Below are 24,707 nucleotides of genomic sequence, written 5' to 3' on the forward strand. Positions count from 1 at the left end.
TATTAGTTTCTTTACTCCCCTGTGAAAATAAATTGAATATCTTGGGTTGTGGACAAAGCAAGACATTTGAGGATATCATCATAGGCGTCTTATGATATCCAAAGGTTTATTATTTTTTCAAATTGAAAGTCTTTTTGTTTGTGTGGCCTGGTAGATTACCGTATTTTCCGGACTATAAGTCGCACCGGAGTATAAGTCGCACCAGCCACTTTATCCATTATAAAGAAAAATAAACCATAAATAAGTCGCACCGGAGTATAAGTCGCACCAGCCACTTTATCATTATAAAGAAAAATAAACCATAAATAAGTTGCACTGGACTATAAGTCCCATGGACATACAGGTATGTTAACATGAAAAGTTCAGATGATAATATTGTGACGGCTACCGTTTTCGGATGCATATTTAACCAGTCTTAACTTGTAATCTGCAGAGTATGATTTTCTTTTTGGTGGCATTTTTTCGGGCCTTCTCCGTTGTCTTGTTAAGTTATCAGTAACGTTGAAATTTTTATTTTTCTATGGTAGTCAGAAGTCGCAGGAACAGTCACACAAGCCTTGAGTGCCCTCTCGTGAGCTGCATTTTACCTGTTTGTATTTTGCGGACCACATTGCGAGCCAAACCATGCAGCGCCTACCTGCGCAGCTCATGACCGCCCAGCGGTGTCGATACAGCTCCTTCCAAGTGCAGACGCTAATCCTCCGCCGTCGCTCAGTGCTCCCATGCAGCTCTCGGCGTCAACTCTGCTCACACTGATATCCAAGGGTTGAAGCTGTTTTGTTAGCTGTCCCGGAATAAACACCATGTTCGTCTGCTTCAAATGCTTTTCACAATCATCAACGCCAGCTCCTTCCAAGTGCACACACTAATCCTCCACCGTCGCTCACCCGGTGCTCCCACGCAGCTCTCAGCGTCAACTTAAACACTCTGCTCACATTGATATCCAAGGGTTGAAGCTGTTTTGTTCGCCATGCTGGAATAACAGCAAGCACCGTGTTCGTCAGCTTCTCACGCTGTGGGTGAGGTGAGGAATACGCGTCCAACGTTCTGTTCTCTGATTGGTTATCGCGACCAGCATAACCTATAGGACGGCCACCATACTACAGTGCCCATGATGCATTGCATTTCCTTTTCTGGTGGCCATTTTAAAACATAGATTGACTCTGTCACGTAAAATTGTTTTGTTACAGTAAATTAATTGAGATCCTACCGGTATATTTTTCATTTATAAGTCGCACCGGAGTATAGGTCGCACCCCCGGCCAAAACATGTAAAAAAGTGCGACTTATAGTCCGGAAAATACGGTATGTGTTTTTGTTATAGTGGTCTGTCTGATTCTTGCCCTTTGTTGCACATCTCTCCCCTTTCTTCCCCTTATCTTGTCATTTTGCCTTTATAGGGTAAATAAATGCTTTTAAAAAAAGCCAACACAAGTCATATTCCTTCTACATTTCAGGTGAGGACTTTGTAGTGAGCAGCCTGTTCCATTCTTCAGATGCAGGTGGAATTCCTCCTGAGTTCTCCTGTTTCCTCAACAGATGTTTCATAGCGAGAGTGCGCTGTCTGTTGGACAGCACCTCTGGATTTCTGGTAAGTGGTCTGAATCCAGTGTTTGGATAAGCTCAAAATCAGTAACTGAAATTTTAAAGTGCATTAAGGTTCATGCGTAACAGAAAAGGGATAAATGTTGGGAAGTCAGAGAAAACGCCCCAGGCTCATAAGAAAGCATCTGGTGCAAAGACATATTAAACAATTGTTGCTGCACTCTAAGAAATAAAACGTTGAATTTAATTGATAAAGTTAAGGTAGCTTTTCCCACATAACATTGTCAATTAAGTGCAAAAAAATATTGTAGTAGAAATTCATTAAATCAAATGAAACATTATTACTTAAATATCTGAAATTAACAATTGCAAGTATATTGAAAATAACAGTATTAATTACTTTTAAAACCCCTGTGTTTCATTTCTTAGAGTGTTTAATTGTGTGTTACAGTGGGTGCAAGATTGGAGCCCTGTATAACACCAATGGGAAAACAAATAATTTATTTACAGATATACAGTACTTTCAGGCCGGATATTTGAAAGTCCTCTCCTTATGATAAAACATAAAAAAAACAATGAAATTTAAATATTCATTAGAACAAATTCAAATTCAACACAAAATACCAACATGTCACACATACCAACAAGTACAGCTACATTCTGCTGATTGTTTTTTGAAACCTAAAGCTGCAAAGCAAGTCTGTACTCTGAGACACAGTGTGCACGAAGGCACATAAGGTTTAATGGGTTGTGCAAGATAGATTGGTACACAGACCAGGGCTGTGAAATGAAAATTGTGAAATCTGAGGAAAATTTACATTTTCAGCATCTTCTGGAAGAAAAAAAATCTCAAAAGAAGTGTATATTTAAATGATCCTAGATTCAACCTTTCATTTGAACTGTCAATGATAATGTTGAAATAACAGAATATGATGTGGAAGTAGGACCTGGTATGATTTTCCTTTTAATTGTAAACCAAATTATGCATTAACTCAGACCAATTAAACTACATGAAAATTCATGAAGACTGAAAAGACTGTTAAAGTATTTCAAAAACCACAGCTAAAGCTTGTAGAATATTTTGAAAATCAGGGTAAATTATCAATAACATACCTTATAGTAAAAAAAGTGTCATTTTCTGGTGTAAATTCCTGTAAATCCAGTCTTTTTTCCCAAGAAAAAAGTCTACATTAATAAAAACTCACTTACATTCTTCTGTAAATTCATGTAAATCCATTCAAAGCCACAATGTCTTTTTTTTCCAAGGAAAGAAAGTCTAGATTATTAATAAAAAAAAATCTTGCTTAATCCTGTTTTAAGAGCACAGTGTTTATTTTCCAGGGAGAGAAAAATTCTTACCGTGTTTCCTGAGGGCACAGTTCACTTTTATCTTTCAGATGTGTTCATGTGTTCAAATATATCCTCTTATGTTATGTAAAAGCTAACGAGAAATAAACACTTCTAAAAATGAAAATACAGTTTTTGTAACCTGATTACACCTTTGGAGTCCTTTACAAGACATTTTGCAGACGTTAATGTGCATGTTAACTTCCGCTAACTCAAAGCTAACTTCCTATTCAGTTAAATTTGTTTCATTAATACCTGCAAATGCACACAGGGTGATCTCCAAATATTCCTTAATTTGCACACCGGCTGGTCTTAAAACATAAATATTGTTTTTGATTGATTGATTGATTGAGGGGCTTTAATGAACATGTAAAAATTGTATGTATGACAATAGGATCTTAATAATTAATTAAACAACTGCAAATTATAAAGAACACAAGGCTCATACAGCCAAGGGTATTTTAGCATTGCGTTATATTTTTTTAATGTAATATGTAATGCACAATTTGTACTCCTGAGTGCAAAGAGGACTTTGCTGTGGCTTTGTTCATCAGGTACCATCCATTGTTTATACCTGCTTACTCCAATTAAGGTTTATGGGGATGCTGGAGCCTATCCCAGCAGTCATAGGGTATGAGGCATGGTACGCACTGGACAGGACACCAGTCTATCGCTGAGCCACAAATAAACAAACACATTCTCACACACTTGCACGGTCAATTTAAAGTTTCCAATCCATCTAACCTGCATGTCTTTGGATGTGGGAGGAAACCGGAGCACCCAGAGGGAACCCACATGACCACAGGGAGAACATGCAAACTCCACACAGAAAGACCCCAGGTGGGAAGTGATCCAATCCCACAACCTTCTTTCTGTGAGGTGATAGTGTTAACCGCTGAGCCCATCTGGGCCCGGTGTCACTGACCGAAGTGTTTTACCTCAAAAATGGTGGCTATCATGTACAACTAGTTGATGGAGCAGGAAGGAAGGACAGCCTTGCAGCGGGAGCGGGTGTTCCGGTGTTGCAGACCGAATGCCCCCCCCCCTAAAAATCAGGTCCCCCTGCCTTCACTGCACATGCGTCATTTCAGAGAGTCACCAGCGATTGACTGATTATCACCTTGTTTCTGCTTAAAACTGACTTTAGAATGATATAAAAGGTTTTGGTTTGTCATCTCATGGTTAATAATCACATTATTCCTTTTGATCAGTTTGGGTGTAGAGAGTCAGACTGAGAGATTCAGACTCAGACATGCTGCTGTGGCGCTCTGATCAGTCCGCTATCTTTTATTATGAATTAATGCTGAATTTATGTGGAAGCGATTGTTCTACAAAAGCATCAGATATCTGTCACTGAGATAGATGATGACTGGAGTGCAGTTTTAAGCAAAAATGAGGTGATAATCTGTGAATCGTTGCTGACGTTCAGAAACTATACATGTGCAGTGAAGGGGGGTGGGGCTGATATTAGGGAGAACAGCTCAGTTGGCGACACCGGGACCGGAATAATGCATTGGAGATGTTTACGGATGCCAAGGCCAGGAGCGCTTCTGCTCTGCTGCGGCAGACTCGACCGTGTTTGTAGCAGATGACCAACCCGGAAGTAAACAAAACTCTTGCGCACTGGAGGCGTTTCTTGACAGCGGCACTAGCGAGGCCACTTATGCATGTGAAAATCGCCAACTCACATTAGACAGCTAACGTACAAGTTTAATTATTTATGTGAAACTGTGATTAGACAACTTATGTTGGGTGACTAAACTTAGTCGACTAAGTAAGTTTAGCAGAATAAAAGATTAGACTGCTTTATGAAACCGGGCCCTGGTTTCCATTATTAATTTAAACAGACATGATATCTGCTCTGTGGAAAAATTTATATGACATTATAGAATAAATTTAATAATAAAAAATGTACTAATGCTGATATGTTTAAGGGACACATAATCCCACTCCTTGTTGGATGGTATGCCTTAAAAGAAAAAGCTCTGATACTTTGGTTTAATCCAAATGACTTCATATTTTGTGTCTCCTGTCTCAGACTATGCAGTTTCAGGGCCGGTTGAAGTTCCTCCATGGGCAGAAAAAGAAGTCAGCTTCCGGCACACTGCTACCTCCCCAGCTGGCACTATTCTGTGTAGCTGTACCCCTCCTGCTGCCGTCCATTACCGAAATGAAAATGAAGAACATGTTAATGCGTGGAAAGAGTAAGGCAGGAGGAGGAGGGATTGTCTCTGCACTCGAGCATGGGTAAGAGGGAACGAAACTGCAGTTAAACTGGAGGGATGTCACATCGTCATGCTCCAGTTAAAAGGGACACCTAAAATTAAAGATCACTGTTTATTCATTTATTAATTTAAATACGGTGTCTCGCACACCTCTGTCCACTTTAGTTAGACTGGAGGAATGATGTGTTTTGGTACAGTTATATGGTCTCAAAATATATTACACAGATATATAAACTGCCAAATGGGGACGTGAAAAGTTAAGTTAAAGTGTCATTCTTTGAAAGGTCATAGCTGCTACAATGTCAACAGTGCAGTGTTTACCACCACTCAAAGGCTCAAAGACCGATGTCGGACATTATTCACATACCCATGAATAAAATGGATAAAAAGACAACAGCCTAAATAAATAAGTTGTAATAATAATAATTAGTATAATAATAATGCAAAACATCTGATGATTTTATTCCAAGTTAAATATATTTTAATTTGACAGCTAATTGCACAAATTATTTTTTTCTATTCTTGTGAACCTGTCCACTTTGTGATCTGGACGAAAGTTAAAATTATTCAGAGAATCGCTAAATCTCCACAAGCTTTTAATTTTTAGATGATAAAGTTCTGAGGACTATAATTATAATTAAGTAAATGTTTTTCTGTGTGTGCCTCGTCACAAATTTGGATTATTTTGGGAGCTGGAGCTCATGTGAAGTAATGTTACAACAGTTTTAATCATTTTTTTAGGCTTGCTGTATTTTTATTTGTTACACATTGAGCACACAAGAATTAGAAGTCATTTAGCTGACAGCAGGCTTTGACATCACAGCACCTCGGTCATCTTACCTGTGAGTCATTACTGCAGATCCACATCTCTCTCAGCTCAGGCTGCTTCGGCTTCATGCATCGTTAACAACTTTCAAAGGCTAAAAGTCACCTAGCTGAAAAAATAAAATAAAATTACTACCTGTGGGGATGAAGACAGTAAGAGCTACAAGTTAACTCAAGTCTAGGAGTGTGCACTGCTGTCACGCTTTACTGCACACATGAAACTACAGAACCGCCTTGCCTCCTGGATGGCAACCACCCAGGTAGACAACCTGAATTCTTTCAGGGCATGTTTAAGGTCAGCGTTCATTGACAGTCCCAGCCCCGTATGTGTGACATGTTTGGTGTAACCTGGAGTGAAAAACCTAAATTTTGACCTTTGACCCAATAATTGACCTTTGGTAAATTAGATGTTGCCTGGACATTTCCAGGACCCACCTACGTAGTATGCTTATCAGGTTAGGTGGACATTGGAATAAAAAAGTGAGACCCTTCGGCTGCTCCTTTGTTTTCACTTGGGGTCGCCACAGCAAATCCAAGGTGGATCTGTGTATTGAATTGGTGCAAGTTTTACACTGGATACCCTTCCTGACACAACTCCACATTACATGGAGAAAGGTGGCAGGGGTGGGGCTTCAACCGGGAAACTTCCGCACTGACACCAAGTGTACGAACCACTGGGTGAAAAGCTCAAAATTTTGACCTTTGACCCCAATCACTTTGGTCTTTGCCAAAACAAACCGTTTAAGATTTATTTTGGGGGTGTCCTTTATCTGGATATAACGTTTGGTGGAAATCGGCCAAAGGACCTGGGTTTAGTAAGAGAACGAACAGACTGACAGACAAATGTCGCTGAAATTCTAGTATGATGTTACTGATCTAGAAGATTTTAAGTCAATGAAATTCCACTGATCTGATATGGTTTCAACACTTTATCAGCAGCAGACAGATAAACCTGCAGGAAAATAAGACACACCTCCAAAACCTCAACAAAGTGACGCTCATTTACGATCGTTTGAGGTAAATATATTGGTTAAGTTGATGTAATTTGTTGGTGTTGGTATAGCTGTAGGTGGTGGTGGTTTAGCAGATTCAAAATATTGAATCTAGACTCTAGAAGTGAATTTAAGCTCATTACGAACACTGGTTTGACTTCTGACACCAGTAATCTAGCGGAAAAGAAGTTCATTTTAGGAAAGAATGCTTTCTTACGTGTCTTTCTTCCCTCTTGTGGCCCCCCCCCCCTTTTTTTAATACTTCTTTCATAGTAAAGGATAGAGTGTGTGGTTCTTCCTAATTACCGGTGGACAGCTAGTCATCTGCTTGGTGCAATAACATCACCATCTGAGCTGGAGTGTAGCCCAGTGGATTGAGTTTTGTTTTCCAGTACCTCACGTTCAGTCTTGCTCTCCAGACCCACCTAGTGACTGACACCCTGGACTGCAGCTCATGTCTCCCATTGGTATTACTTGGCTGAGTGTATAATTATGACATGTGCAAGTAAACATATTCAAACACCCAGAATCTTAGTAAGAGAGAAGATTTACTAGAAATTCCATGGGTGGCTCTGACCATCCCACCCACAATCTGCAGCAGCCCTCAGAAACACAATCTCCATCATAGAGGTTGTATCACAATGAGAGAACATTTATCCAGCCCAGAAAACAGCAGTGGCAGAAGTATTTATGATCTCATTAGATTTTACACAAACATTTAGCCATACTCTGGAAAATATATTCACCGATGAACAATAACAGGTTGAACATTACTAGTAGATTCGTCAACAAAACAATTGGTGCTGCAAAAGATGAATGGAGCTGAAGCACACAGGAGTCATGAAATGCTGAATACAGTCAACAATACTGACACAAAATCATTTGTTATATTTTATCAGTGCAACCTACACTAAAAAAAGGAAACACGACTTAAATATGTACATCAGCTGCCCATGATCAGAATGTGTCCAAATAACACATTCTGGAATTTCTTCCCCATGATAAGCCAACAAATTCAGGATCAGCGTGTATTGGAGAAGCTCAGAAATGTCTTAATATGTCATGATCAAGTTTTCTAAATTCCTTGATTGTTTAATACATTCATACAAATCATCCCTCAAATGTAGACTGCTGGCCATAATTGATCTTTGAGTTCTGGATGTTGACTCTGTTCCCAATTATCAGATGAGACTCATCCTGGAAAAGATGAGTCAACTTTGGAATGATTCTCCTGTGAACTGAAGTGAACCAAAACTAGATATTTGTATATTAGTCATACTTTAAACAGTAGAAAAAGCATTCCAATCGTGTTAATTCCCATGTGAATAACTGGGTGGACCAGTGATGTTTTTGTGGAATAGCTGCTCATGGATTACACAAATTGATACAGGCTGCTTAGATTTCACATGTTGTTTGATGGCTAATGATCTCCTTTTCCTTTTCTGTAATCCCCCTCTCCTCCCCACTCCACTTTACTTGCTATCTTCTCCTTCACAGTGAGCGAGGAGAACACCTCCACAGACACTCATTCAATGGAGACCCGCTCTTCTCCTGCCCAACTCCTGGAAGTAACAAGAGAAGTCACCATACTCCCTGGACCCCACTCACCAAAGACAACCTTAAGTACTGTCCTGATGGTTACTACAGCCAGGATGAGCCACTCAACTACTGCAAGTCCTCCATGGCATCCCACAAAGGTCTCAGTCCAGGTCTGAGCGGTGCTTGGCCTGTGCGTCCCAGTTCAGGGCCACTTAGACATGGCCAAGGTGTTGGTTACATCCCCTCCAACCGCTTGAATAAAGTGGGCCAATATGGAAAGCCATACCGCCTTACCCCCAATTGCCACAGCGGCAGAGGTGGTGAGGTGTTTGTCTCCAAGCTGTATGGGAATCTTCAGATCCCTACAGATCCAGATTACTGTGTGGACCTGGTGAAGAGTGAGAATGGCTATGGCGAATGCTACGACAGCCATCTGATGCATGAGATGCTGCCTATCAAGGTAGAGCATGACTCAGACTCAGAGAACGCCTGCATTGCCTACGGCAGACCCTGGGTTTGCCATGAACCTGAACCAATGGACCGTCATTATGGGAATGGGGTATATGACCAGACTTCCAGCTTGCAGCTGAAATCTGAAGCGGATTACTATGATCCACAGTACTCACCCTGTCAGCGAGGGAAAGCAGGTATCAGCCCACTGTACAATAACAGTAACTATCAGACCTATGCAACTAGCAACAGCGGAAACCCCAGTGGACGACTGTTAAAGTGCGACAGAGACTTGTGTGGTGTCAGTGACAGCCATTTTAGTCCTCAGAGACTCTCACACTCGGATTCTCTATGCAGCAACCAACCTGTTAACCACATGGACTCACATGTCTTTCCAGGAGCTGCACAGGATCCTCACAAGGCCTACATGCACCAAGACTACAACAAGCACAGCATTTATGGGTTTAAAGGTCACGGCCTGATACATTCAATCAAGCGGGAGCCTATGGACTCTCCGCCGTGGTCTGAAAGTGGTCATAACATGAGCCACTCCATGATGGTTGGTCCAAGGAACGTTATGCCCTCTGTGATGAGCTCTGGACATCACAAGCCCAGCCCCTACATTTATATGCAGTAAGAGTGATTGGCGCATCACCTTAAATATACACAGATGCACAGATAATTACCTACCCCGTAGTACTTTGTACTGCTATCCTTTTGTACACGTGTACCAGCATTTCAAAAGTACTCTTTAAATCTGCAAATTCACAGGAACATTAAAAGTGCTTCTTCATTCTGAAGATGTCACAGTTGAGGCTCAGGTTCAACTAATCTTGTTGTGACAATCAAAAATAATTTAACTCATGGATAGATGTGTTTGTTTTAATGAATACACTTTGTAGTTGGTTGCAAGCACTTTTGGCTTTATCGATAATGAGACTTGTGTTGAAACACAGGATTTTTGATTTTGATTTTGATTTTTTGCATTGTGCACTCATGGCTTTTGTAGGAGGTTTTTGTTTGTTTTTAACTTTTAGGAAGGTTGTACAGAGGAAATGACTAACACCCATGACTATGCTTTTTCGAGGTACACGGGTGAAAACATGTTAAAGAGTCAATGGCAACAATGCATATTTAATGGCACACATTAAAAATAAATCGTCTTCCTCTAACATTACTGCCTCAAGTAATGTAGAAATGTAAACTAATGGATTGTCTTCATTTTGACAAATCAACTTGCAGAAACTTGAAACTTATTTGTAATTTGTTCTTAAAAAAGCTCCTGAATTTAAAATTATTTACACTGTGGTATCTAATATTGAGGAGTAGCTGCAGGTTTTTAAATGCAAAAAAACCCCACCAAATTTACATCACATTATTCACATCATCCATCCATTCTTTAGAGTTTGTCTTCTTAATAGGTTTCCACCACGGCCAAATTTCTCAATGCTAAATGATCATTTCTATTGCTACTTAACCTAATCATTTGACCCGTTAGTTTGTAAAATGCAACAAATTAACTTTTTAATGCCTGATACAATTTCTTATGTGTTGTTTTGTGTGTTTGGTAGTTCAAAACAGTGGATAAACAAGTGAAGCAACAAATCCTCAAATTAGAGAAGCTGGAATTGTAATAATAGAAGTGAATAATCAAAAGTGTGGTCCATTAAACTGCTGTCAGTTCACTAATCAACTAATTAAACAATCATGTCAGCTCTGCTTTTTAACAGAGTTACAAATCTTTAGATATTGGCTATTCAGCAAGAACACTTTTGAAAATACAGGTAGGTCCTGCTTGGCACTACAGAATCTTTTGGAACATTATCAAGATCTCAGAGACTAAACAATCCCGTCATTATTATTGGAGGTTTGGAGCCCTATTTTTTTTTTTTTTTTTTTTTTTAACAAAACAAATGTATATTTCACTGTAATAGTTATTTGGATTGGCATGACATTTCACGTATTGATTGTCCATCATGGGACATGTACTGTATGACTAACAAGACTGGTGTTATTTTTGGGGGGGAAAACTTAATGGCATGCTGAAAAAAGGGCCATTTTACTAAGTAAAAGAAAACAGAAAGGTGAAAATTTTTCATAAAGATGGAAAATTCAGAGATAAATATATCTATGAAACACAACATAAAAAACATAATCCACATCTGGAGCCTGAGCAACAACATTTAATGGGTTCATCATCTATGTTTAATTATTCCACCACATTTTGTGTGTGTTTTTGAGTTGACCCTTAAACTAACGCTACAGTACAGGTAGCTCAGTGGATAGGCAATGGACTACCAATATGAAGACCTAAGTTTGATTCCCGGTCATGCTACCTGTCTGTGTCCTTGGACAAGACACTTCATCTGCATTGTCTCGGTCCACCCAACTGTAAATGGGTACTAGCATTGGCTGGGATAGTGACCTATGTCAGAATGGCCTTCTGTCCAGGGAAAGTCATAGACTCTCATTCACATCATTCTGTGGAACCTGGCGAAAAGCACCAGCACCAACGGGCTTCAGTGCCTCTTCTTCCACTCAGACTAACACCAGCAAACACATAACCTCTGGTGTGGAGGCAATAATTTGAGCATGACCATGTTTTTAATTTTAATGGACAAATGTATGTACATAAACTGGTACATGGTTTAAGTACAATCATTAATATATTTAACCTATATAGTCAAGAAAGCGGAATGACACACAAGAGCCGGGAGACAAACCATCAACCAAAAATCGCAATTGGCAGACTGTTGTAGATAAAGGGAGCATGAGAAAAAGCCCCAATACTCTGAGACATCTTATTCACCAACTGAATACAGAGAAGGTCGCAGTTTGAGAAAGCAGATTACAGGAAGGAACATAAGGTTCAACAAACTGAGTGATAATCATAATAATAATAAATACAGAAAGAAAAACTGGTTTAAAGACTTCACTCACTAAACTGTCCTTTAACTTATGAGATGTGATATTAAAGTAGTTGTTTTCTCAGAATGGTATTCTTCATGTTAATAATGTCGGTTGAAGATGTTGGATTGTTTGATTAAATTGGGGGAGGGGAGAGTGTCGCTATAAATAGAAGTAAAAGAAGAAAACCCGCTGCGTGTGACAAGTGTATATAGGGGTGTTGCAATACATGTATTTGTATTGAACCATACGGTACGCACATGATGGTTCGGTGCGCAGAACTGCATGCAGAATACATGGTACGGCTCTGCACAGAATGATTATAGACACGTGCATGATGTTTTGTATGAATTAGTGTAAACTGAATAGCCACACTGCGTACAATGATTTCAAATCTGCACAGAGTGAAGTTTTTTACGAAATGCCGTCATTTGCACAAAAGTAAAACAAAACTTAAACTGACTAAATTTTGAAGGCAGTCTGGCTCTACATGTCGCGCAACATAAAAATAACAAAAAGAAAAACAAAACACTTAACGAGCTACACAGTAAATTCATCCCAACACGAATGATAAGAGATGGAAAACAATTTCTAAACATTTAATAAAAAAAAGAAAAATTACATTTACACTTTGTCTCAGTGTTGGTGGCAGACAGCAGCTCTCACGCTGCTCACTGATTAAAGCTACTGCATAAAAACCAAAGTCATAAATATGAATGGAACCGTAGCTTCTGTGTACCGTGACATCCCTTGTGTATGTGTGTGTGTATATATATATATATATATATATATATATATATATATATATATATATATATATATATATATATATATATATATATATAAAACCAGTGTGTGTCTGCACAATTATTTCATTATTTAAAGCTGTATGGCCTTTCCTGTTACACAAAACTGACTGAATTTAGTTTCTAGCAAAATCCAAGCATTATGATGTAGGTTTATTTTTTACTGCTCATTTTAATGATGAGAACATATTAACCTGGGGTAATTCTATAAGGAATATTTTCTTTTCTTTCTAACACCATCTACAGGAGGAAGTGAGTGTGCACATGCGTGAGGTTTTGAAATTACCTGTGAGCTGACCCACTTGTTTGAAGAGCAAACAATGCCTTTCTTTACTCTGGTTGCCAGTTGCACTAGCCTTCTCAGCATCCCTCATGCACACTGGGGGGATCTGACACCACTACCAAATGTAGGTCATGGCCATCTGATTGCTTGAATTTCTCCCCTTCAGGGGTCAAAATTCTAATTTGCTTCCAGACAGTGTGAATTGTGATCATATTGGCAATATTATATTATGAATCCCTTATTTGCTCAGAAATACAATTATAGTGGTGCCAAAGAAAATTCTTTTTATGACTTAAATCTTAAAAACCCAGAGGCAATACAGCTTTAAAGTTATGAAACTCCTATTGCTCATATGTCCTAAGTTTTGCCATCTTTTTCTCAGAGCTAATGCTGCACAGTTTAGCATTTAAACGAGATGTAGCCAGCTCACTAACAAAATGATGCATTTCTTTTCTGTTGTTTTTTTACATTCATAATGCATCAGCTCACTCACTCATCTTCAACCGCTTATCCGGGATCGGGTCACGGAGTAATACATCAGCTATTATCTTCAAAAAGCGCGAGGTAATACATCAGCTATTGTCTTCAAAAAGAGCATTTTTTTTGCACAGATGAATGAAAACACACCAAATGGATTTGATACCAGCTTCAGTTCTGTGAAGCTACTGCAGTAGTTTCTGAGTTGCACTAACGGGTTGTTCAGTTGAAGTTCAGCGAACACAGAAAGGTTTGGGTGCCGACATGAACAGCTGTAAGTGATGTCAACTTTTTGATTTTATCTCTTTTTGTGTTTTCTGTTGATTCGTATTTATTGGAAGAGGCAAACGCATAGTTTAAAACTACAGTTTGAAGGCTTTTTTTTTTTCTTTTTTGTCTCACTTGTAATTTTTTTTTGATAATTGCTGAATTGACTGTTACATTTTGTCTCATGGAGGAGGTAGCTGCAAGGTAGCAAACTGTAAATATGTGATGTCTTCTAATGTTCATATTCTATTTGAAAATGGAACATATCTATTAAAATGTTTCTTTCTATGAAAAATCTGAGTGATGTCTTATTATCTTATAATAATGAATACATTAATTTATTTTGAACAAAGAAAACACACACAAAAAAGACAAAAACTATCTACAAGCAAAATATGTCAATCAAGAAACAAAGCTCAAAAAGGAGTAGGAAGAAGTAAACATAAATTCCTACCCCCAAACTATTGTACTGGCTTTTGAAAGAAATTGCACAAAGTTAAATGAACCATTTGTGTATCATCAGAATCAAGGCTTTCATACATGTGCATGAGGAGGAAGATGCCCCAGTTTTGAGACATTCAATGATACATTTTAGCTTTGTAGAAAAGTGTGGTAATAACCACGGGGGCACACCGTAGACTGAACAGAGCAGTGTTGTGTGGTGTGCGTGTGTGTGCACAAACACTTGCTTGATGGGAATCATCCATACTCAGGTGAAGTTCACAGTAATACTATAAAATAGGTTTTTTTCCCCTAGTATTTTAGTAAATCATTTTTGGAAACAGGACACAAACTACAACCAAAAATCTGCAGTGAGGGTCCGGCTTTAGACATTGCTTTCATTAAATGTTTGATGGACAATACTGCATAATGAGAAATAGTGTTAGATAAAGTTATCAAGCTCCAGATTGGCTAAACAATGTGCTCAACATCAACTCAGCTGGTTAACTGCAGAATTAGTAGATTACAGAGTAAATTATAACTGACAGTGGCATTTGAACATTTGTGAACCCTTGAGCTTTTACACAGCTGAACTTTGTAATGACATCAAATTTGTATTTCTTAAGGACTGACATAAATGAAGTCCAAGACATATACAGTAACTTGGAAAGGTTCATGTATCCATCCCCTGACTTGTCTCAAGAAAACAGGTTGTAAGTGATGATTTGGTTGTGTTATACATAACGGTATATATAGTTATGGACACCACTGTTTTGACTTTTATATTTTTATGCTATTTATGTCATTTTATACAGATTAGTTGTCACTGTGAGGTTAAAGGGCACCATTTCAGATATTTTAATATAAAGAAGCCTGAATTATGTTTTACATTTTATGTAATTAGAAAATTCAGATATGTAAAAGCTTAAGGGTTCACAAACTTTCAAGTACCACTGTATATCAACAGACATTTATAACGTCCGAGAGATATGTCACACATTCTTAGAACATTATTAACTGGTATTTCATTTGGTTCTAACTGGTTTAAGAAGGACACACTGCAAATGTTCAAATGCTGATTTTTATTTATTTATTTATTTTTCAGAGCAAATTGACAAATAAAAATTTGGTCTGAAGTTCTGATCAGAATATTTTATGAAATATGGAAAGGTGCTGAACAACAAAACAAAAATGTTTGCATATGGTCATAAATGATCTCCATTTCCCCTTTCATCTTCAAATACACAGTGGGACTCAGGGTAGTACCATCACAACTAAGACACCAATCTCACAAGGACTGTAATTTAATTGCATATAAAGTTTCTAATCATTTGGATTACAGATTTAACACAAACAAACTAATAAACGTAATATGATATGTGCTTGTTATCTCTTTTTTATCAATTTGGAACAAATTTGATTTACTGGTAAAAAAAAAAAAAAATGTATGTGATTATTGCGCATGTAAGACACATTATTTATACTGTCCATAAATCTCACAAATATGCATGACTTTGAGATTATTCATGTTTATTTTATAACTCTGAAATCTAAATGTATGTACATTTTTAATTTGCTCTTGAAATACATCTTAAATAGAAGACCTAAATATTTCTGTGTGTATTATTATTATTATTATTATTATTATTATTATTATTATTATTATTATTATTTCTTCTGTTTTTCTTGTTGCTTGATGCTGACAAATACTGCATTTGTTGTCTTCCCACCACCTGATTCTTTTTTTCTCTCTGTTTGAGGTGCGGCTCCATCCAGAGATGGGAGTGGGTGTTTTCTTCTGCAGGCCTCCCGCCTTGTGCACCAGCATGGACTCCCAACATCTCAAAAAATGTATAATTTCCTGTATTGTCAATTGTGTTGGTAGCATGGCCCAAGCAGAGGGTCACCCCTTTGAGTCTGGTCTGCTTGAGGTTTCTTCCTCAAATCATCAGAGGGAGTTTTCCTTATTATTGTCGCCTGTGTACTTGCTCTGGGGTTTAGTAAGGTTAGACTTTATTTGTGTGAAGCGCCTTGAGGCAAATTTGTTGTGATTTGGCATTATATAAATTAAATAAATCAAAAATAAATTGAAATTGTATGTAACGTCTGAAATCAGTTGAACAGGCTCAGCATTAAAAGAGCCACGTGAATGTCACAAGCACTGAAATGACACATGACATGGTTATTCTGCTAAGGTAATGCTAAATGCTATTGTTTATTTTTTAATGCTGTTCTTGCTTTAGTAATCCCTGAATTTTTTATGTGTACCAGATGTGGTTTTGTCATTTAGATTTCTGTCTCTATTAATAATAAATTATCAGCAGAAGAGGACACAGAGCATCTCTAGCCACAATGCGTGCATGATTAATGTGCTGTGAAGTTAGCACGGCAGCTCCCTCACGTGATACAAGAAACCAAACATGTCTCACTGCTGACTACAGCTGGAACAAGAACTGTGGGTGAGGTCATCCAGAGAAGTAAAGGGTTATAAAAGAGGCAACAAGACTAAGAAATTTAAAAATGAAATTTAAAATCAATGGACACTGGTACGAAGAATACCAATTTAAAAAAAAAAAAAAAACTTGTCTGGGACCCATCAAATTACTTCACATTTTAACATTTTAACACATTGTAACTTCACATTTTTTATGTATAACTTTTATATGCATTATGCATTATTTGTTGCACTGTTTTTTCTCAGAGCTGCTTTTGAATTTCGTTGAGCCCTTGAGGAACAATGACAAATAAAGAATTTTGATTCTGATTCTGATCAAGCTTGTGGTGCCATGGAGTGGAGACCCGATAGTTTGCCCAAAAACACAAAGTGAGGCTGAGAATGACAGTCACACTGTTAATGGTCTGTGCTCTTTCCTACTTTAACATTATGGGGGCTACCTATGAAGTTTAGTTTGATATAAAAAAAAAATGTTATTCCAATGGTAGTGATAAAAAAAAAACAAAAAAAAAAACAACAACAAAAAAATGACGACCTACTTCAACGTAGCTCTGTTGTTCACTTTAACGTGAACTAACTGGACATGAGAAGCAAACATTTTGCAGACATAGAGCACCTAACATTATCTGCTGAAGCCACTGTGAAGAAGTACATGAAATCCAAAGCTAGTCAACTATCAGAAACTATTCATTACTTAATAAAAAAGAACAAATTATATTTTTGACAAGAGACAGTTGTTGGACTTACATGAGATGCATTCTGTTAGCTGCTTTGGCGCTGTCAGGCTGTTCTTCAATCACAGCTATAACCTGCAAATTTATAAAAGCAGCATAAGCTTCTGCAAATGATTTTATACCATTTAGAGATAACAAACTGACTTAATTAGTTATACCATTTTGAGCCACTAGGAGACAATATTGCTTAGGTGATATCAGCACTCGAAATAGAGAGTTGAGAAAACTTTTTTTTGTATATCTCAACAACAAAAAAGCCTAGGTGGATCAAACAGTGGGAATGGTACTTGATCGATATCGAGAGGTGAATAGATTTAGGATGGTTTGGTCAAAGGTCAATGCCAAGGAAAACATGGTCCAACAACACCTAACAAGAAGCCTAAATGGATAATCTAAATCATATGTTGATCAACAAAATATGTGTGATGAATTGGTATGAATGGCTTAATAATGAAGTCTCACAGAAATCATATGATGAAGTCATTCATAGTCAAAAACACCATTACGTATATTTACTTGCATATTTATGTTGTGGTGTGTAGAGGGCACCAAGTATGCATCTGCGCTCTGTTCCTCTTCATTTTATATATAATATTATTGAGGCAACTAATACAACATGTAATTCTACACTTACAGTGCATCCAGAAAGTATTCACAGCACTTAATTTTTTCCACATTTTATGTTACAGCCTTATTCCAAAATGGAGTAAATTCATTTTTTCCCTCAAAATTCTACACACAGTACCCCATAATGACAGAAATAAAAAAAATCAAGTTGTCATGAATTTGTTGCTTATGAAAAGCCACTTCTAACAGGATTTTGACCTTGAAAATTTTTTCCAAGGTAAATATTTGTGGAATTGGAAACTAGTTTTGGCAGAGGTTTGCGCTCTGTGAGTGCGGTGCTAGTTTTATTGTAATTTTTATGGCACTTGTGATGTGTAATTGTTGCAAATACTTTGAATTTTATCACCTGAATGTAAAGTGCTACACAAATCAAGCTATTAAAATGACTGTAATTAATGGTATAGTTTATTCAAGATCAAAAATAGGAAAAAAAAAATCACAAAAAGATCATTCTTGCCATTATTTCAACTGACATCTTTTCTCATTGGGGCCATATTTCCTTTCAGTTAGCTAAGTCCAAAAGCTCGTAGAGGTCTGTTAGCACTCCTTTCTTGCTGTAGAGACTTATTTTAGAAAGGCAAACAACAAAGTGATACCATAATTCTTTCCTCAAACTGATGAAGAAAACCATGTTATTAATCCAAATACTCACTTCCTCATCTTCAGACGCTTATCCGGGATTGGGTCGCAGGGGCCACAGCTCTAGCAGGGGACCCCACACTTCCCTTTCCCGGGCCACATTGACCACCTCTGACTGGGGGATCCAGAGGCGTTGCCAAGCCAGTGTGCAGATATAATCTTTCTACCTAGTCGTGGGTGTTCCCCAGGGTCTCCTCCCCGATGGACATGCCTGGAACACCTCACTAGGGAGTCGCCCAGGGGGCATCCTTACCAGATGCACAAACCACCTCAGCTGGCTCCTTTCAACACAAGTTCCCCACAGATTAATCCAAATAATAATATTAAATTTGTTTGAACTATGATCAAGCTTGAATGTTCAGCCTCCTCAACCAAAATAGTTTTTTGCCATATCTGTGACTTATTTATTCTGAAATGTGTGATGATTTCATAATGATCGACAGAGCTGGCACTTGATAAGCGCACACACACACACACACACACACACACACACACACACACACACACACACACACACACACACACACACACACACACACACACACACACACACACTCACTGCTACTTTTGCATCAATTGTCTCAGATTTTCCAGAACCTGATAATAAACCCTGTATAATCAGATGCATCCATGCATATATAACTTTATAAAGGCACTAGAATGTTTCCACAAATCTCCTGGTGATGAAATTCTCTGAGGGTCACCTTCTTAAGGTCTAGGGAGATGAAAACATTCCTCATCTGAGGAATTTAAAGTGTAATAAACGTCAGGAGGATGGAGTGTTAAAATGAAATACAACTGGAACAACAAGTCAGCTGAGAGGTTACTGAGTGCAACCTGGTGATTCATAAACAAAGCATTCAGGCCACAGCCGGCCATGACCATGCACATGCACAAAATACTGAAAAACATGTTTGTGCATGCACACCCAAAATGCATCTCCAGCTGCTTCACTGGAGCCACTGAATTGGCACTGCCCTCTGTGCAAACTGTGATCGCGTTAATCATTTCCACATAGCGTCAGCAGACGAGCTGAATGATGTACATGCGCCACAGGAGAGATGCTCAAAGTGTTCCTTGAGCTGACAAACGTCTCCACCTCCTGCTCATAACAGCACACTGCAGGGGTGCATGAGAATTTGTGCTATTAGTTAAACCTAGATACTACAGAACGGACCATGGCTGTAAACCATCAAAATATCTGCCAGACTGATGTCGCTGTGATTTACAGTAGTGTTCAGAATAATAGTAGTGCTATGTGACTAAAAAGATTAATCCAGATTTTGAATATATTTCCTATTGTTACATGGGAAACAAGGTACCAGTAGATTCAGTAGATTCTCACAAATCCAACAAGACCAAGCATTCATGATATGCACACTCTTAAGGCTATGAAAATGGGGTATTAGTAAAAAAAAAAAAAAAAAAAAAAGTAGAAAAGGGGGTGATCACAATAATAATAGTGTGGCATTCAGTCAGTGAGTTTGTCAATTGTTCAAGACATTGTTCAGAAGAACAGCGTAGTTTGAGTAAAAAGTTGATTGGAGAGGGGAAAAATTATAAGCAGGTGCAAAAAATTATAGGCTGTTCATCAGCAATGATCTCCAATGCTTTAAAATGGACAAAAAAACAGAGACGCGTGGAAGAAAATGGAAAACAACCATCAAAATGGATTAAGAATAACCAGATTGGTAAAGGCTCACCCACTGATCAGCTCCAGGATGATCAAAGACAGTCTGGAGTTACCTGTAAGTGCTGTGACAGTTAGAAGACGCCTGTGTGAAGCTAATTTATTTGCAAGAATCACCCGCAAAGTCCCTCTGTTAAATAAAAGATGTGCAGAAGAGGTTACAATTTGCCAAAGAACACATCAACTGGCCTAAAGAGAAATGGAGGAATATTTTGTGGACTGATGAGAGTAAAACTGTTCTTTTTGGGTCCAAGGGCCGCAGACAGTTTGTGAGACGACCCCCCCAAAATCTGAATTCAAGCCACAGTTCACAGTGAAGACAGTGAAGCATGGTGGTGCAAGCAACATGATATGGGCATGTTTCTCCTACTATGGTGTTGGGCCTATATATCGCATACCAGGTATCATGGATCAGTTTGGATATGTCAAAATACTTGAAGAGGTCATGTTGCCTTATGCTGAAGAGGACATGCCCTTGAAATGGGTGTTTCAACAAGACAATGACCACAAGCACACTAGTAAACGAGCAAAATCTTGGTTCCAAACCAACAAAATTAATGCCTCACAGACAGTGATGCCGGTAACGCGTTACTCTAATCTAACCACTTTTTTTAGTAACGAGTAATCTAACGCGTTAATCTTTCCATATCAGTAATCAGATTAAAGTTACTTCTCCAAGTCACTGTGCGTTACTATTATTTTTCATTGTGGGTCGACAGCAGCATTAAACTTGGTCTGTGGGCAGGAGGTCGGGGTTCGACTGAACTACCCACTTTAAGCGAGCTGTGAGCTTTTCATCCGCGTTTTTTTGCTGCAGCTACGACTCGTCCTCACCTCTTAAAGCGCGGTGACAACAGTACACCTGCACTGAGCTTTACAATGACATTTTTATGCTTTTTTTTTCTCCTTTATTTAGAATTCTGAGCTGAGCTGCTCCGTATCTGCTGCTAAAAACAGCTGATCCTCCGCGAAGCGTCAACAACTAACACTATTTTCCACTCAAATGCACCTAAACTCTCTTTCTGAGGACCACATGATGTGAAAACACAATAAACCTTTCTTACCTGTAAATCTGGTCATGTTTTCTGCATAAATAAATGTTATTCATTCTTTGTGCTCAAACGCCAAAGCAGTGGCGAATCCAGATAGAATGGGGGCGTGGGGCAGGGATACCCCCCCCCAACACCCCTAGATTAAAGGTCCATTTTTGAAGTCGTTTTTTTACTACAACTACTAATACTACTTAAAATAATAATAATTTCGACAAGTAAAATGTTTAGAGAGAATTTAAATGTTAGAATGAATTTAATAGTTACATTTATAAACAATGTAGGTTAGAAATTGCAAGTTTTACTGTTACAGTGCTGTCAACAGTTAAATATGAGGTCAAGAAAGAGGTCTTTAAGTATTTATTTTCATTGAAGTCAAGAAAGGGTGACTATAAAGTGAGTACTGGTAAAACAGGTATCATTGTCATGTTGAGGTGGCAGAGGGTTGTTGTCGGCAGCTGAAGAAAGTAACTAAAAAAGTAACTAGTAATCTAACTTAGTTACTTTTCCAATTGAGTAATCAGTAAAGCAACTAAGTTACTTTTTCAAGGAGTAATCAGTAATCAGTAATTGGGTTACTTTTTCAAAGTAACTGTGGCAACAATGCTCGCAGATGTGAAGAAATCATGAAAAACTGTGGTTATACAACTAAATACTAGTTTAGTGATTTACAGGATTGCTAAAAAAGCAGTTTGAACATAATAGTTTTGAGTTTGTAGCGTCAACAACAGATGATACTATTATTGTGAACACCCCCTTTTCTACTTTTTTACTAATAGCCCAATTTCATAGCCTTAAGAGTGTGTATATCATGAATGCTTGGTCTTGTTGGATTTGTGAGAATCTACTGAATCTACTGGTACCTTGTTTCCCATGTAACAATAAGAAATATACTCAAAACCTGGATTAATCTTTTTAGTCACATAGCACTACTATTATTCTGAACACTACTGTATGTCCAAAAGATTTCCTGCTCTCTTGGAAGCCAACAGACAGCGTTCATGTCAGATTGGTCATTATAGCATCATGCACTCCTCTTCAACCACTTAAACCACTTTGAAACTTGCATGAATTTGATCCCCAAACTGGCACGCAAGATTGCATGTCAATAAGTAAACTGCTGTCCCATCGTAAACTGCTTAAACTGTGTGAGGCTGCATGCCAGTGCGCAAAGAAAATTTTGAAATGTTCACCCGCGTGAACTAGTCATGAAGATTGCACAACCTATTCAAAAACACTGCGTGTCACTGTGTATCATTGTGCACTAGGGCATCGTAAAGTTTACAACTTTTTACCGTGAATTTACTCATTGGCATGCAAGATTGCATGCCAGTGCAAGGATCAAATTTGTGCAAGTGTCAAGGTGGCTTTACTCCAATTAAGGGTCATGGGGGGGCCTATCCCAGCAATCACAGGGCATGAGGTGGGGACCATGGGGTACACTCTGGACAGGATACCAGTCTATCACAGGGCCACATATAGACACATTAACACCTGCACGCACACCTATACGGACAACTTAACATTTCCAATCCACCTAACCTCCATGTCTTTGGGATGTAGGATGAAGCCGGAGCACCCAGAGAGAACCCACACAAACACGGGGTGAACATACAAACTGCACACAGAAAGACCACAGGTGGGAATTGATCCCATGACCTTCTTGCTGTAAGATAACAGTGCTAACCACGAAGCCACTGTGCTGCCTCATTGTAACATTTAATCTCCAAAATACAGGTTATTCAAATGCAAAATGTGAGAGCACAGTGGTGGATCCAGAGGGGGAATTACACCCTCCCCCGACTAAAGGTGTGATAACACGTGAAAGGTTTTGCATAAACAAACAAAGGCTGATTGAAGTATGTTTGATGTTAGCACTGACAGCAGTGGCTGTTCTTTTGGTTTGTTTCTCTCTTTGAGGTTCTTTTGCTGACGTAGCTAGAACTTTCAAGTGTTTAAGTCATGCTGACAATGTTCTTATTAAGTTCTTTAAACACTCAAAATGTACTTTCTGGTTGATTTACTTCCACATATCAACAAATAACCCTACACCAGTTTCACTTTTTAAGGAGTCCAGCCCAAGTGACTCCACTAATGAAAGTCTGGCATCAACCTATAACCCAGCTAAGCCCAGTAATGGAAAAGAACATCCGTGCCGCGTGGTTGGTTGGACAGTAGCCGACATTCACAGTCCAAGTTATCAATGGAGAGAGAGAGAGAGAGAGAGAGAGAGAGAGAGAGAGAACCTGCTGCAGATGTCTGGCACAAAAAAGAATATTGCACTTCAAATAAAGAAATGTCCCCACAGACATTAGCTGCAGCCACAGGCTCACTGAAAATATCTATTCATTACCACAAGAAAGACACCAAGGAATTTCTGTCAATCCACTGGATATTCTCTACAGAATGTTACACACTATGTGAATGACTCAACACACAAACAGTACTTTTTCATGTGTAATAAAATAAATGTCAAAGCTATTCCAGCAGCAACACTTGATTTGCAACTAAATCTCAAGAGAAAATGTGAATTTAATGAAATGGTTTGCACCTACATTGGAAGGAGGTTTGGCATGTGTGTTTTCACTTTACGACATATTTGGTCTGTTGTGTAAGACTTTGACGGTTCTATCTTACCTTCAATACAAAGCAGCGCATAACCCATTGTGTCATTGCGAGCTGTCAACCAAACCAGTTGTTATTTTCACACTTAGCGAGTGTGTTTCTGTGAATATGTTGGTTTTAAAATGAGGGGGGGCCAGACAGTGCTGGCAGATCACTATCGAGAAGAAGCAAAAAGCAGTTGTGCTACAGACAACCAAAAGCCTGGTCTAACATTTGCAGAGTTCTTCTGGTATTTATAAAGCACAATATATAAAAACAGTTATATGCAAAAGGTTGGACACCCCTGATAATTTTCATGATTTCCCTTTATAAATCATTGGTTGTTTGGATCAGCAATTTCAGTTAAATATATCATATAGCTGACAAACAGTGATATTTGAGAAGAGAAATTAAGTTTCTAGGATTTACAGAAAGTGTGCAATAATTCTTTAAACAAAATTAGACAGGTGAATAAATTTGGGCACCCCAACAGAAAAAAAATACATCAATATTTAGTAGATCCTCCTTTTGCAGAAATAACAGCCTCTAAATGCTTCCTATAGCTTCCAATGAGAGTCTGGATTCTGGTTGAAGGTATTTTGGACCATTCTTCTTTACAAAACATCTCAGGTTTGTTGGTTTCCGAGCATGGACAGCCTGCTTAAAATCACACCACAGATTTTCAATAATATTCAGGTCTGGGGACTGATATGACCATTCCAGAACATTGTACTTGTTCCTCTGCATTAATGCAGCACACAAAAGTTTGAGCAGTGTTGACGGTTGTCTTGTTCAAAGATCCAGCC

The 24,707-nt window shown here is 38.4% G+C and overlaps 1 protein-coding gene across 1 annotated transcript in view; it reads left to right on the forward strand.

The window, feature by feature from the left end:
• Positions 1 to 10,815, forward strand: part of LOC117511747 — a 247,328-nt gene extending 236,513 nt beyond the window's left edge. The window contains exons 7-9 of the mRNA XM_034171648.1: positions 1,457 to 1,590; positions 4,930 to 5,138; positions 8,431 to 10,815. Coding sequence (XP_034027539.1) covers positions 1,457 to 1,590; positions 4,930 to 5,138; positions 8,431 to 9,559 — 1,472 coding nt within the window. The 3' untranslated portion in view covers positions 9,560 to 10,815. The remainder of the gene's footprint in view (positions 1 to 1,456; positions 1,591 to 4,929; positions 5,139 to 8,430) is intronic.
• Positions 10,816 to 24,707: the final 13,892 nt, after the last annotated feature.

Source organism: Thalassophryne amazonica, chromosome 1, assembly GCF_902500255.1.
Source record: "Thalassophryne amazonica chromosome 1, fThaAma1.1, whole genome shotgun sequence".
Classification (NCBI taxonomy): Eukaryota; Metazoa; Chordata; class Actinopteri; order Batrachoidiformes; family Batrachoididae; genus Thalassophryne; species Thalassophryne amazonica.